This window comes from Channa argus, chromosome 13 (genome assembly GCF_033026475.1).
Source record: "Channa argus isolate prfri chromosome 13, Channa argus male v1.0, whole genome shotgun sequence".
NCBI lineage: Eukaryota > Metazoa > Chordata > Actinopteri > Anabantiformes > Channidae > Channa > Channa argus.
In genome coordinates this window covers 14295826-14310962 of record NC_090209.1, presented here as the reverse complement: position 1 = coordinate 14310962, position 15137 = coordinate 14295826, and the positions used below count along the sequence as shown (strand labels likewise).

At 40.7% G+C, this 15137-nt stretch overlaps 1 protein-coding gene across 1 annotated transcript; it reads right to left on the bottom strand.

Annotated features, from left to right (window-relative positions):
- Positions 1 to 3063: 3063 nt before the first annotated feature.
- rnd1b (Rho family GTPase 1b) lies at positions 3064 to 13085 on the bottom strand. The gene is made up of 5 exons (XM_067526625.1): positions 12824 to 13085; positions 12243 to 12330; positions 6452 to 6561; positions 6148 to 6282; positions 3064 to 5934 (listed from the first exon to the last, which is right to left on the bottom strand). The coding sequence occupies exons 1-5, from the start codon at positions 12941 to 12943 to the stop codon at positions 5689 to 5691; spliced, it is 699 nt and encodes a 232-aa protein (XP_067382726.1). The 5' UTR covers positions 12944 to 13085; the 3' UTR covers positions 3064 to 5688.
- Between the last annotated feature and the right edge of the window lie 2052 nt (positions 13086 to 15137).

The following is a 15137-nucleotide window of genomic DNA, read 5'->3' as shown; positions in this document are numbered from 1 at the left end:
GGTGGACATGAAGAAGTATATACAAATGCAATATAGTACACTGACTTATACATTGAATTTCTCACAAATCTTCTTTACAAGTTCAGTTTAGCTATTCCCTTTTAGACAGTGTATCTGAAAAGACCATATTTATACAATTACCTACCTAACTAATACTGTAAGCCTTTGTGGGAGCTTGTAAGGATAAAAAACACAAAAAGAACATTTGGGATCATGTCCTGGTAAATCCCGTTAATTTCTGAGTGAAACTGGCCGAATAGAAAATTGATGGGCTTGGATATTCTGGCCCTGCCCTGCACTGCGGCAGAGGCAGAAAATCTGGTGTCTGAGTGTCTGTGAATGAGAGTGAGAGAGGGGGAGCACACACTGCAGGACACGACACCTCATCAGTAATCAAAAATTAGCACATATCAAAACAGACGCCTGTAGATGGGTACGCAGAGTTTTCATTCCAGGATTTAAGAGTGCCGTTGTTTTCAGTATGGCAGATTTGAATCTGTTTGCATGCAAACAGGAGACATAAAGTGATAGGTGACAATTGCTGCGTGTTGTTGTGTCCTTGCAGAGAGTTATCTGACGACCCAGAACATGATGTTAATATTACACACCACTGAACACTGAGGCCTGCCCACTCACTGCTGCATAACGTCCCTGAGACCACACTTTGGACACTAGTGTCCACGCTCAAAGAAAAAAAAATCCAGTCAAACAGACCTTTTTTCCCTTTGGTGGCACATACCTGAACAAGAATATAATCACTATAACTACATACAATAGGAGAATGCCTGTTGATGCATCTTAGAACATCAGTCCAGATTTTAATTAACTGATTTAAATATCATCAGGAAGATAATGATGTTACCAACCTTGTTAAATTGATATTAATTAAAGTTAAATTTGTAAACCAGAAATAATCCACTTTGATTCACAGCCTGTTAAATTGGTTTAGTGTGAGTAAAATACCCTCCTCCTCATGTTTTTGTCCATGGCAACATCGTAATACCTGTTGAGAGTGAGCCACTGTTTATGTAGCTAATGGCAAACTTTCTGTGGTTGCTGTGTATGAGCTTCAACAAAACAGCTGGGTTCATTCTAGAAGTTCACTGCACTGTGCCATGACACCACTTCTCTTTAAATGAGCCACCCAGGTCAAGCCACAGCTGAGTGGGCAATTGAGGTCTCTGTGCCTGTCCAGATGTTGGCCTAATTTAGTATGAATAGCAGCATATGTGGCCCTTTTACATGCCCTTGCACCCACTGTGTTTGCATGCATGTATACAATGTCAAACCCCTACCAGGTCTTCCAGCTTTAACATGCTTCACTTAGAGACTTTTCTTTGATGCTTCATTTTTATTCTCTATTGTTCAATTCACTCTCCCTTGCATGTGTCACTTACTGGACAGTGTCTGTACAGCTGATTAACACTAGTTAGAGTTTGTGTATCAGGAGAAGAGGCAATTAGACACTTGGGCTCCTTGGCCTGCTGGCACCTCTGCCACATTTTGTGGCATCAAGCCAGTTTTAGACACCTTTCCAGCTGGCAGTAACCAGATGTGGTGTGTATGAGAGCAGTAGCCTTTTGCATCTTCTGTGATGATTTCCAACTTCCTGTAAAGATGACTTTGTGCCAAGTGGTGTGTGTGTGTCTCTCTCTCGTTCTCTATCTATCTATTATGCTCTATTGATCCAATATCATATACAAACTTCATTTTTGTAAGCACTAGTTATCAAAACCTTCCCTAACTGTAATCATTATGCTGTTAAGCATTCGTTAAGTGCTTACTCATCTGACTCTGAATTGGTTTTCTCACTGATCATCAGAGAATACGATCTTTGTTAAGGCTTGAAGTAAAGAAAAAGGACACTAATCCTCCATTCATTCTGATTCAAATTTGCTCTAGCATTAATGAGACATGCTCTACATGCATGCAGTGACACAGAGCCAGTAAAGAAACGATTAAGATCGAAAGATAAGCACCTCCCTTCCTGAATTAATACACCATTAGAGACATCTGTTCACTTTCATTGTAAAAATTTCAAGAGAATATGTTCAGAAAAAATGGTAAGATATAAACTAAATGGATTCCGGCTATTTCAGTTTTTTGAAACATGAAAATTTTTTGATCAAACCCATGAGACTGTCTGATAAAAGTGTAAATTGAAAACATTATGATAATGTGCCATGCCAATTACATGTTTTTTAAAGAAGAGGAGAATAACATGTGCAAAAATGACAGTAACTATATAATACTATACTACTACTATGCTATACTACTATATACACTGTATATAGACGATCTGCTGAAATTAAAACCAAACACCAGAAAGGGAAAGAAAAGGGATTTTAGTGACTGTGAACATTGCAGGGTTGTTGGTACCAGAAGGGTTGGTCTGAGTATTTCAGAAACTGACGATCTATTGGGATTTTCTCATCTCTTCTCACGGTTTACAGAGAATGGTTCTAAAAAGAAAAAATACCCAGTGAGTGGCAGTTCTCTTGGCAAAAATGCCTTGTAAAAGTTAGAGGTCAGAGGACAGACTGGTTCAAGCTGAAAGGCAACAGTAACTCAAGTAACCACTGAGGTCTGGAAAAGAGCATCTCTGAATCCACAGCATCTTAAAGCTTGCAACAGATGGGCTACAGCAGCAAAACACTAAACCATTTGCCCCCCCGGTCACTAATTGATCATTGTTTAAATGCCACAGCCTACCTTTTTGTTGCTGACCATCTCTGTCACCTCATGACGATTGTTGCTTTAAACAATGAGTTTACTGTACTGAAATGGCCTCCATAGTAACCTGATCTCAGCCCAATAGAGCACCTTTGGGATTTGATAAAATGGTTGCATCATGGACATGTGGGAATGTTTCCAGCATCTTGTTCTCAATAGAAATAAGGCAGTTCTGAGTGTATCTAATGAAGTGGCCAGTGAGTTTATATGCACCTGTATATACAATATTTTATTGTGATCTAAATTGTGTTATAAATTGTAACAAGATTGCAAATATTTCTTCTTTATAGTTTAAGACTTAAGTAATAAATGACAAAAAAAACTCCAGGGTGTCAGACAGGGCAAGCTTTATTTTACACAGCAAAAAACAAAATAAAATTGTAATCGATTTTAAACAAATGTACGTCAGTCATAAAAAAAGGGCAACCAAATAAATATTTGCATCAATAACATTTTCATCCTTGAAGACTATAAAACAAGGGACGGTATGTACAATCATACAACTTTAATAGGACATGCTTAGGAGTTTGACTGCACCATTGTACCACACACACAGACTACAACACAAAGGCTGCATATTAACTGACATGGTCCATGAGCTATCTATCTCATCATCAGAAAGTCTGGCATCAAAGAAAAATACAAGAAATGTTTTGTTTAACTAGCCTGGCAATAAATACATACCTGACACGGTAATAATAGATGTGGGGATGTCTGCTTGTGAGCCAACCCTCTCTTCACACAACCAATCCAAGAGCCAGTCCCTCTGTTTCCTATGCTGAATTGTTGCTAGGCAATGTCGAGGAATTTGGTGTGTGACCATGAACTGGAAGCCTTGGTGCAAATCACCACTTTGAGTTCCTTGTACTATGAGTGGCAGTCCACAGCTCCATAAAGACGCTACACCCATCTCAGGGAGATGGTTCACAAACAACACTGGGACTCACTTCATGCTATTAAATATAAAAAAAATAAATAAAAAATGAATAATGGAAAAATAGCTTTCTTTGGACAGGGCCAGCCTGTGCATTATGATTACATGTTCTCACATCCTTTCCTTACTTCTAACCATTTTTACAAAGACTTAAGGAGATGATTGTTGCACTTTCAAAGTCTATTTCCAATTCTAAAAGCATGTCACTGTCAACTCACTCTAGTTCTACTGCTTCGATACTTTTTATTGTGATTATATAAACTTGACAGCCAAGTCTAACATGTCCAAATCAAAGACTACTGTTGTCTTGCATTTACACACTTTTTCCATGGATCCTCCCATTGGTTATATTATACACCAGTGGCTACTTACACAGAGGAGGAAAGGCAACCACAGATCATCAGCTTGTTTTTACAGCAGAGATGGTTTCAGTCTATAACATAGGTGTCCATGGAGCGCTTATAGCATGACAGTAATCACAAAGCTGCGTTTTTATTGCCACACAGGTTACTTTGCATCACAAGTACTCAAATCATTATTGCTTTATGGTTAGAAGCACAGAGATCGATGCTGTACAAACACCATGAAGCCAAAGATTTAAGCTAAGAAAAGGGTCAATTTTTGCTGTTGTTGCAACTGAGAAGAAGTGCTGCTTATTGGAGGTCAGTAGACTAACGAGAGTGTAGGAACACAAAAACTAGAGTCATCTTGGAAGAATAGAGTCATGTTGGGAGTGCTACATTGGATTGTTGAAACTGAGAGAAACCCACAGGCATATTACAGTAGTCAAAAATCTCAGTGATCTCTGGGAAAAACTATATGAAAAGGCATTTTTCAAAACTGCATACTGTTGGAGAGGTGTTGAAAAACTGGCAAGAATGCAATGCTACAAATCTTTCCCGAGCAATATTTGAAACTACAAACTGGATTTACCCATTAGCAGTGAGCTTGAATTAGGTAGCTATTATGCTACGCTTTAAAAAAGCCTCATAACACTTTGACTGGCATCAGTAACCAGTCACAGATTCATAAATAACATTTGACAGCTTGGCATTGAACCATCTGTGTTTCTGTTCCTGGTCACCACAACAATAGCTTCTTTTTTCTTTTCTATTAAAACATCACCAAAATATTGTTTCAAAACAGACTCCAGCTCTGAGAGAGAGACATACGAAGCAGCTAAACCTCCTAATACCTTATTTCATGTGTCCTTATTTTAAAGACACAGAGCACTTCCAGACTTCTTGACTTAGTTCACTGAAAGGCTGTGGAACAGCGCTGTCCAGAGCTACACAACCATGCGTCAACAAACCACAGAGGTTGATGTAGTCTAGACTGCTGTCTACACAGCAGGCCGCACTCACAGTTCTTATCCCTGCTCTCATCACCACTGAGACAATGTGAGAACAGCTCACTATATAATAGCTCTCACCGTGGTTTGTCCCACTACGCCCTCTGCATATCTGTGCTTTCACAGGCCTTAGTGGGAACACCAGAGACAAGCTATCTCACACACCTTACTAAGAGGGATGTAAAGGATTTTCCTAATTCCTGACAGTTTCATGCTAGATTTATTTTTGCACTTAGAAAAATATCCATTGATTTGTCTGAGAGGCATTTACATCACAAGATTAAACGTCACATGTTGCACATCTCCAATTTGGACAAAATCAACATGTGTCTAGAGATAGTAAAATCAGACAGATGTAAAACCATTAAAGTTGCATAATGTTTACAGATGAATAAAAATGACAGCTTAATGATCAAACCTTCACTGATATTGTTTTTTTGAAAGCAAGATAAACAGTGGTGGAAAAAGATGAATGTGCGCTAAAAGGTTCAGGAGCAAGTGGACAGCGAGGTGTCCACCTCTTCTGAGGGGTGTTTGGTTTCCGGGGGGGTGAGGGAAGGATTCAGCAGGGAGCCCTGATAAAACCATCGTGCCCACCCCCCCTTCCCCGAGACCAAAGAGCCAGGGGCTGGGGGTCGCATGTGAGAAATCTAACCCAAGAGGTCTCCACTCACATGACCGAGCAGCTCTTGGCCTTCTCCTTCTTGAAAGTGGAGGACAGCAAATCTGACTTGCTGGGAAGGTGGAGAAGTCTTTTGGAGAGACGGCGGGTGGGGCTGGGCTTCGGTAGAGGCTGCAGCTTGTTGATGCAGGCCATCGCTGCGGTGCGGAACACACTGTGGATGCTTTTCTCTGAGGTGAATGCTGAGCACTCCAGATAGGCCTCTGCACCCAGCTGCTTGGCCATAGCAGAACCCTGCAATGAGGCGAGTGAGGACGGGTGGTGCTCTTAAGATTCTAAGAAGACTTTTCTGTTGCGTCAAACCAGGAAGAAGTTCTCTTACTAACTAATATAATAGGGAGCTGGCTTTTCTAGGTTACTAATTATTCCTGGTCACCACAAGCAACAGTAAAACAAGAGTTAAAATTTATTAATAGCTTTAGCTATTTTGCAGTAAAAAGACCTCACCTGCTCATAGGTGATGGGAGTCTGTTTCTGATTGGACAGCTCCATCAGTGTGCAGACATCTGTGCGCAGGTCTGTCTTACAGCCAATGAGCAGGATACGTGTACTCGGACAGAAGTCCAGTATTTCAGTTTTCCACTGTGGACATAAAGTATCAGATGGAAAAAAAAAATCAGGTTGGGTCAATTTTGCAGTGTGCAGAAAATAATAAACTATATGTCTATATAAAGTAGGTTATGTTATCCCATTCTAAAGCATATATACAGCAAAAGAAATAAAAGAATATGTAAAGTACTGTAGCCATTACCTTCTTCAGACTGCTGTCTACAGTGTCAGGGCGGCTGATGTCGAAACACAGCAAAACTGCATCTGAGTCACTGTAACACAGGGGCCTCACGTTATCGTAGTATGGGGAACCTTAGAAGGCAGAAAGGAAGGAATCATCAGATTGAGTTTCTGTTATTGATAATGCAGTCTCTTGACCACAGGTAAAAACTATATGACCAATGTTTCACATCTAAAATGGCTTATTTGTGAGATTAATGTTTTTAGAGGAATCTTGTAGGAACCATTTTGAGATACTAGAAAAGTCTTAGCTGTTTCCTTCACCTTCACTGTAAAATGGTAACACATTTGTAGTCTCTATACTTCTATACTTTTCTATAGTTATGAAAAGTTCCTCTACAAGGTTTTTGTTCCTGAATGTAATATGAAAAAACAACCTAAATACTTTTTAAATTAAAGAAGACTGCATGTAGAAGACTTTTCTACGAGGTAAAAGGTTTACTTTGCATTGTAAATTGTAGAATAATTACCTATATATTTAAATTGTTTTGCTACAAAAAAACAGGCAGCTGGTCAGAGCAGAGGCTGGGCAGCATTATACAGATTCAGGAATTGGGTTCAAGTGGCATCACTTTGCTGTCCCTAAACTACTCTTATCCCTCCTCCTATATCCTTTGCTGGCATTTCAGAGGAGAGAGGATGACTATCAGCACAAAATCCTCATTGATCTTCTTTTGCAGCATATTACGCAAGTGGAACAGTGGGGCTCAGGGCAGGCAGACATTAGCACTCATGCTCAGAAGTAAACCAGCCCCCCAAAAATCCTTCGTTCACCGCGCAATACCTCAAGTCCCTCTGTTACCACAGCAACAGCCTTGGAATTCACCATCTACATCAGGCATTCCTCCCACCTCTCAATAAAGACTCGCCTTAACTGCCAATCAATCATTTTACATCGCAAATTGCCCACCCACCTAGTGCTGGGGACATTCATCCACTCGGGGGACCACAGACATACATCCATCACACAAAACACATTCCAACATGCCAGCTCCACACCTAATGACACGTAGACTCACTATTTAAAATTGGCAGCAGCCAAAGGAGATCCCCATTTGTGATAAGATGAAACAGAAGAGGAGCAGCTCAATGGGATTAACATGTTTACCTTAGGCTCTGTGTGAATCTCAAAAGGGATTCAGTGTTCCTCTTATAGCAACAGATAACAAAAACAGTCTGTGTAATCACTCATTCGACATTACACAACCATCCTGAATCATTTACAGCATAGAAAACAACGCATTGCAAAAAATACGTATGAAAAAGCGTAGACAACATGGATGTGTCCTTAGACTGTAGATCAGTCTCATGAATACTTAATGATTTTTCACATTATCAAAGCGTAAAACTGAATTTGCCAGCTGCCAGGCACTGTGAGTAGAATAATGACAAGCTGATGAAATTCCTCAGGGCTCCCTGTCCTGTAGAAAGTAAACATTGCTGCAATGGAACAAAGGGAGACCGTTGTAGTATTAAAACTCCATCTTTGCCTTCTGAATGAAACATTACTTTGGTCTCCTCTTTAGCTTTTTTTTTTTAACTAACACAAACATGCTGATTAAAGTAAATGATGTACAACAACTGTATTTTCACAAAGAGCACAGATGTTGCTGCCACCTTACGAATGCAAATTGCATTATCGCCCTGACTACATTTTGCACCTTGAGCAAAAGTAGAAAAGCCACACTCATCTGTGGGCCAACTCTTGATTTTGCTGACTGTGAAAACTGACACACATCACAACAATTAAGAGCACAACTGGCATGCGTGTGTCAAATCTCTGAGGAATCTCATAGGAGTGAGAGGGCGCTGTAAATCGTCTCAATCTCCCAGTTAGGGAGCCTAGCTGTGATTCTGCATTAAATGGCCACTCATCTATATGCAGCAATCAATGGAAATCTGCACTGGGGGTCCAAAGCCTTTGCCAATACAGACGAAAAACTGGTTAAACTGCCATGAAGAAAAGGTGGAGGAGGGAACACCTACATCTTATTCATTTATTTGTTTTATTATTATCCACCCGCTGAAATAAATGTAATCTTTTGGACAAAGGATGTATGATTCAGTAGACGTATTTAGCCATATTTAATGGAAATAAATAAATTAGTGACAGGGATATGTAGTAAATATTAAGTGTTTAAAGCTCCTCAACATGCCATTTGGGTATAGTAGCAGCCTTGGCAGCACTCTCCTGACACCACAGGACCCCGTTTCTAATCCTGGAAGAAATAGCTGTAACTATTGTGGCAAGAAAAAGCCAGGAGGAAGAGAGGAGGGAAAGCAGGAGTGTTTCCTACTGAGCCAGATCACAAAGAGTCCTCCTATGCCATTAATCCTTCACCCCCTGCAGTCTAATATCAGAGTACCAGTTTCTGTCTCTTTCCCTCTCTTCCCCTCCTATTCATTCCAACAACACAGAGAGAGGCTTGGATAGACAGATCAATGCACATGCAGAACCTAAGCATGGCCCAAATGTTTCCTTTACCCCCCCTCTTTTCTCATCAGCATGCTTCTACAACAGATGGAGTTTCTGAAGCATGAAACATGGATACTGAAGCTGACTAACTAGGGAATAGAAAGGAAAGAAAAGAGCAAAAACAAATTCTCAACGCTATCCATTTTGATGGTCCGGTGCCCAGAGCTAAGTGTTGAGGTGGAAATTGGGGCAAAGTAGAAGTAGGCTTCACGGGTTGAAACCATGAGCCTTGTGTTGGACTGCACACGTGGGGGAGGGGAGGATGCGCTTTTTTGTGTCTGCATGAGCAAGTGCATGAGTGTATTTCTGTGCATGTGCGCTAAATCAAATGAGTGACACAGGCCGTCTTCATCATTAGCACACTCCTCTCCGACAGTGAGAAAGCAGGGGTCAGACAGATTAATGATCCAGTGATAGGATGACTCACAGATATGAGGATTAGAGCAGCCCTGCCCCTCCACCCACACTCAGTCGGCTGGGAGCTGTGGTGCTGCTGCAGCTGATAACTTCATAGCTCAGCCAAAAAAAAAAAAAAAAACAACACAGAACATTGCATCAGACAGTTGTTCCCTTGTTTCACATTCCAAAGCCAGTCAGAGTCTTTGCTAAAGCCAAGCCCTAGGAAAAAAGACAATGTTTGTTTGTTTCTGATCATCCCTGTGTCTGAACTGTTAACACTGTATAACTGGTCACTGTCAAAGCTGATAAAATTCTGGTCTTCAAAGTTGCATTAAATGACAGACTGTTTAAAACATTTAAACTAAAGTATTAATGTGCACTGACTTAAAATATTAATAGCAGAGAACCATTTTAACTATAAGTAAAAACCAATCATTGTTAAGGTGTTTAAAACATTTTACTCAATCTGGTGAAATTAATTTGCCAAGACTAGTACTATAATTTATCTATATTGTTTTAAATGCTTTCTTCCCCAGGCTGGAAATAAGTAATTTATCAACATTAAATTAGCTGACAAATCATTTATGAAGCATCTGAAAGTTCCAGCTGTGATATCTGCTGTTTTCCTGTGTTTGATCATTGATTATTGTGCAGACTGTTAGTTGGACAAAACAATTTGAAGATGGCATATTCTACTATTTCTCGCACAATTTATAGATTTAACAATTAATCCTAAATAATAATTAATTAATAAACAAATAATTAACTGATTGATGAAATTATTATTAACAATGGCTCTTTTTTTTTTTTTTTTTACATATATACAGTGTTTCATTAGGCATTTATGGATATTGAGTCATTTCAGATCAGTCTAGTTTCACACAAAACATCATAATACAGACACACACACACACACCTTTGAAGCTCAACGGCTTTATCAGCAAGACCATTCAACCTGAAATAAATAACACACTAACACCATAACAAGATTCATTATACACTATTCATGAGTTACAGTCAGTGGATGGTGTTAGCCTCCCCCTCTTTCTCTCTCCCCTCTTTATGTCCAATCAGACCAGGCTGATTAAAAAAAAAAGTGGATTGATTTTGGTCTGTAAATCCAATGACTGTGAGCAGAGAAGGAGCTGCCTGCCATGTGGAGCTGGTGATGAGGTCAGTCCCAATCGATGAGAGGGAGTCGGGATAATGAGGGGACCTTCTTGGTGTGATGGAGCCACAGCAGCAGCTCTACACAATTAGAGCAAATTACAGTAAGAAGAAGAAACTTTACAATGTGACCCACAAATCTCGTGTGTGCCTGTCATCTGTCACCAGCCGCCTGACACATAAGAGTCATCTCTAAAACAATAAGTGGACAGAAATATCTAAAAATCAAACCCAAAGCCTGATGCAAATACAAAGGTTCACCTCACAATGAATTCCATGTTTACCTGCTAATTATTAGATAACTAGCAACTATCTTTGTAAAACATATGTACTGTGCTTTGTACAGTATTTTGACAGTTCTTGTTGTAGGGTGTGTTTTACTGTTCGTGTAAAAGGGCAACGTATGCAAATTAGCTGAAAATGTAGTGCTATAATTTTGCATGGAAAACATGTCAGCAAATTAGAAAGGGGTCAACAAAGAGAACGAGGGAGCTAAAATGAAAGTGGGAACAAGAAAGAAAGCAAGGAAGAATGTAAGAAAGAAAACAAACTTTTTGGGTCGGCTGGAGGGGGAGATGTAGTGGTCCTATTCAAATTCTTAATCCCCTGCATCATGCTGTTTGAGTGTGTGACCAGGGCAGCATATGGAAGTGAATGCAGGTCACCAGAGTTTCTGAGCTGCCTCCTGTCTGCTCCACAAAACCTTTCTGCTCAACAGGATGTCTCTCTGTGTGCCCATCATCCCCCGGCACCAGGCCCACTCCTGTTGGCCAGACCAAAAGTCCACAGTCTGGGATTAAAAAGCAGGATTTGGTCTGGGGAGGGAATTACACTTACTACTTTCCTATTGCTGTTTTTTGGATATTGGACGGAAAGAAAGGAGAACACAGTAAATACTGCATCGCCTCACACAAGTGGGCCTGTTACATAAAGGATTTGATGTGCGCAAACACACATAAGCACAAAAAAATCCAAACTCACGAGCCAACTTGCTCAGCCACTGTGACCTAGTGAGGTTGTAGATTGGTCCAACAGCCGTGTGGATGCAGAGGAATGTGGGCTGGGGTGTGCACTGAGCAGGGAGGGAATCAAACAGGTGCTGTACACCCGTGTTTGAGGTATTCAGGTCAACACACTAAACAACAGACCCCCGAGGAGATCCATACTGACACATTGACCCTATTTTTCACGCTTAGTGTAAATGAACATATGATGCACAGACTCAGCAATAATGACAAGTGAAGCAGAAGAATCACTCCCTTTCTGCCTAGTTTCCAGTGACAAACATTCAGCACACACATATACTACACTGTAGAATGTCTTTCCTTTATCCTCCTACTTGCAAAAAAAAAGGCTTCAGAACAGGAAAACTAATCAATTGTAATGATGTAAAAACAACAATGAAGACTATGCAGTTCAACAAGTGCATGTTCTGTGCGTCCGTGAATAAAAACAAAGAGTGCTGCTCTTAAACCTTTCTCTTCAAACCTTTCTTTTATGTTATTTCCTTCGTTTTGAGATGGAAAGAATTGTGACAATTACATTTCTTGTCCACGAAATGATTAATTTCTTATGAGCACAGATGCAGCTGCCTTTCTGCTGAGACAGATGCTCATTATATTCACATTAACAATTCCAGCCTCCTTCGGCGCTGCAGGCAGAGTGGCAGGCCATGATGGGCCAGACAGACAAGGGAAAGGTGATCAGTTACCTGAAGTGTCCCACAGACTGAGCTCCACTCGCTGCTCCTCCAGCTCCAGACAGGCTGTGTAGTTTTCAAATACCGTGGGCACGTAGGTCTGGGGAGCAATTAGCAACATGGTGCCATTAGTGAGGAGGTGTCAGTCAAAAGTAATGCAATTTCCCTGGTTAATGAGTGCAACACAGAAACATACTGAAAGGTCAAGCAGATAATAGGAGAAACTAAAATTTCCATAATATGCAGGAATTTCAGATCAACCAATCACTTAAATTACTGCAGCAGCAGGACAAACCGTGCACACGCAAGTAACGCGTTCATAAATGCATAGAGAACGCAATTTCAACGATAGTACAATGAAAAGGCTTGTGCATTTAAAAGCCTTTCGGTCATAGGATACAAAATAAGCCAAAAAAAAAAAAAAAAAAAAAAAAAACTAAATCTTGAAAATGCGCACGCAAACTGTGTTCTCTGCAACAGACGCACCCGTTTTTTTTCCTGTCGTGCTCCGTGATTTTATGAGAACTTATCACTTCACGTCTACACATTTTAGCTCATTTTTACAAAAAAAAGGACCCCCCCTTAAAGCATACCTCAGGATAACAATCCTTTGCCAACACTTGCAACATCGCCGTTTTTCCGCATTGAACGTCTCCCACAAGAACCAGTTTACACCTCACCACCAGCGGTTGTGTATTCCTCCTTTCCTTCATGTTTTTAATGATGATAGGGTGTTGCAGAAAATATCAAAAACACGCAGCAGAAAAGCCCCGAAATTGTCCAAATGTGCTGGAGCGCACCAGTTTCTATCACTCGGCGGATGCCCGCAGTTGATCTGATTGAATTTGCCACTGCGGCTCTTTATAGAGGCGAGCAGCAGCCAATAGGAGCCCAGCACTCCACAGGCTTTCTAACATCCCTTTACTACACTCAGGGAGGTGCTCAGACAGCAACAACAAGCGATGTTCTCGCGAATGAGAGGACAACAGCATATACTGGGTTTTGCTTTAGATTTTGCATGGGTTATTCGACTGAATCACTGGATAAATGCACTTACTTATATTTCACTTAAGACTAGAAGAACCTAAAACGATTGGCAAATCTATTTAACTCCTCCGGGCATTTAGTTTTAAACATCATATGTCTAAAGCCACTCACTGCAGACTTGTTTTTTCACCTGAGGCTCGGCTAGCACACTGACTGATTGGATTGAGTTTGCTGGATCAATAGCACATCACTGACTGAGGACAATGGGACTGATTGACCGATCCACAGTTGACTTAGTTAGTTAGTTAGTTAGAGTTAGTTTCAGTAATTTGCAGTGCTTGTGTGTGTGTGTGTGTGTGTGTTGGGGGGGGGGGGGGGGGGGGTATAGTGAGGCCCCCTGATAGGTGATCAGCTTTCTGCTGCCCACAGGGTCATGTCAGAAGTTTTTCTTCACTCACTTTTGCTGGTCGAGACCTTGGAGACACAGGCACTGACTTTCGCACCCTAAAGTTTATCACTGTATGGAAACAGCATCTCATTGTTAGGAGAATTAAAATATAAAAGTCAGTTAATTGTGTCTGGCAGCCTACTGGCTAATTTACTTACTATTTCCTCTCTAAGCCCTTGCAGTGGGTCAGCCAGCTCATATCATTCATCCCCCCATGCTGGGGCCTGTCTGTGTTTTACAGCCCAATATGTCTTGTTGTCATACACATTGTGAGGGTTGCGTCTGCATATTGAGGACAAACCATGTTTCAGTCAGTTTGAAGGAGCTTTCTCTCTTTCCCAGTGATAAGATGACATTTCACACAAATCACTGTTGCTAATTAACGCTGCTCACAATCAGAAGTGCAAGAAACAATACAATTTTGTACTAAGTAAATATTTTGTGCCATGTTGCTACAAACTGGGCTAGTAATGATCTATTTTTCCATTCTCACTCCAGATGGCTTTCCACCTTTGTCGTTTGCCCAATGTATAATAAAGAACTAAGAGCTGAGAGAAATACTAACGTATTGTTCTAAAACCTCATGGTGAAAGCTTCACACAGTAATTAAAGTGTGTTGAGAAAGGAGGGCTGACATATGCTGACATTTCAGACTGTGCAATCTTTCTTAATGCACTAATCCATTAAAAATGCTTCATTACTGATTACGTGTACAGGCATGGCAATGGGTGTATTAAAGATGGAGTGGGGGGCACTCAGGCATCACGTGTACACTGTCAAGATTTTTGCACTATGCTGCTTTTTGGTGACAAACAAATCTTCAACACAGGAATACATAACATCGCTTTGAAGGAAAGTTACAGTCTGTGAACTCTCTCTAACCCCTCCAAAGTGCAGTGAATACATGCATGCATGCTTGTGTAACCAGCACAGAGTTTCTCTGATGCGACAGCAAGAGACAGGTGGCTGTGAATAATCATCAGGCATAAAGTGACACCTTACAATATGGCTGATACTAGAGGAGGAGGACACTGGGGAGGAAACGAGGGGGAGTCTGACTACTGCTCTGACACTTCAGGCCATCACACCTCGATATATTTGGTGACAGTGTTGGTAATTAGCATTAACAAAATAAAGTAAGTGTGACAGAAGTCTACAAAAAAGGTGAGTCAGTATCTCTCTCTCAAGATTGTCAGTCTATCAGAAACATGGACACGGGTTCTGCTTATTTCTATGGCTCAAAATCATCAGCAGATGGTGTTCTAACCTACAATGAATTGCACAGGTGAAGTTCCAAGAGCCCACAACATTAAACATGTTTATTAGTGGGTTTGGGATGACACATAAGGTCTAAACAAGGAGGGAAATAACATTAGGCCACCAATCACTTAAATGTGGCATTACAAGTACAGGTCAGCTGTTTAACTAGTATCGTGTTCAGATAGAGGTGGTACCAAAATGTATTTCTGTGA

Excerpts from the sequence above, each read along its gene's own strand:
- rnd1b (XM_067526625.1), bottom strand. The coding sequence starts at position 12,943 with ATGAAGGAAAGGAGGAATACACAACCGCTGGTGGTGAGGTGTAAACTG. Across the intron at positions 6,562-12,242 it reads CAGTCTGTGGGACACTTCAG|GTTCCCCATACTACGATAAC; the intron begins GTAACTGATCAC and ends CTGCCTTCTAAG. Across the intron at positions 5,935-6,147 it reads CTCCCATCACCTATGAGCAG|GGTTCTGCTATGGCCAAGCA; the intron begins GTGAGGTCTTTT and ends GCCTCATTGCAG.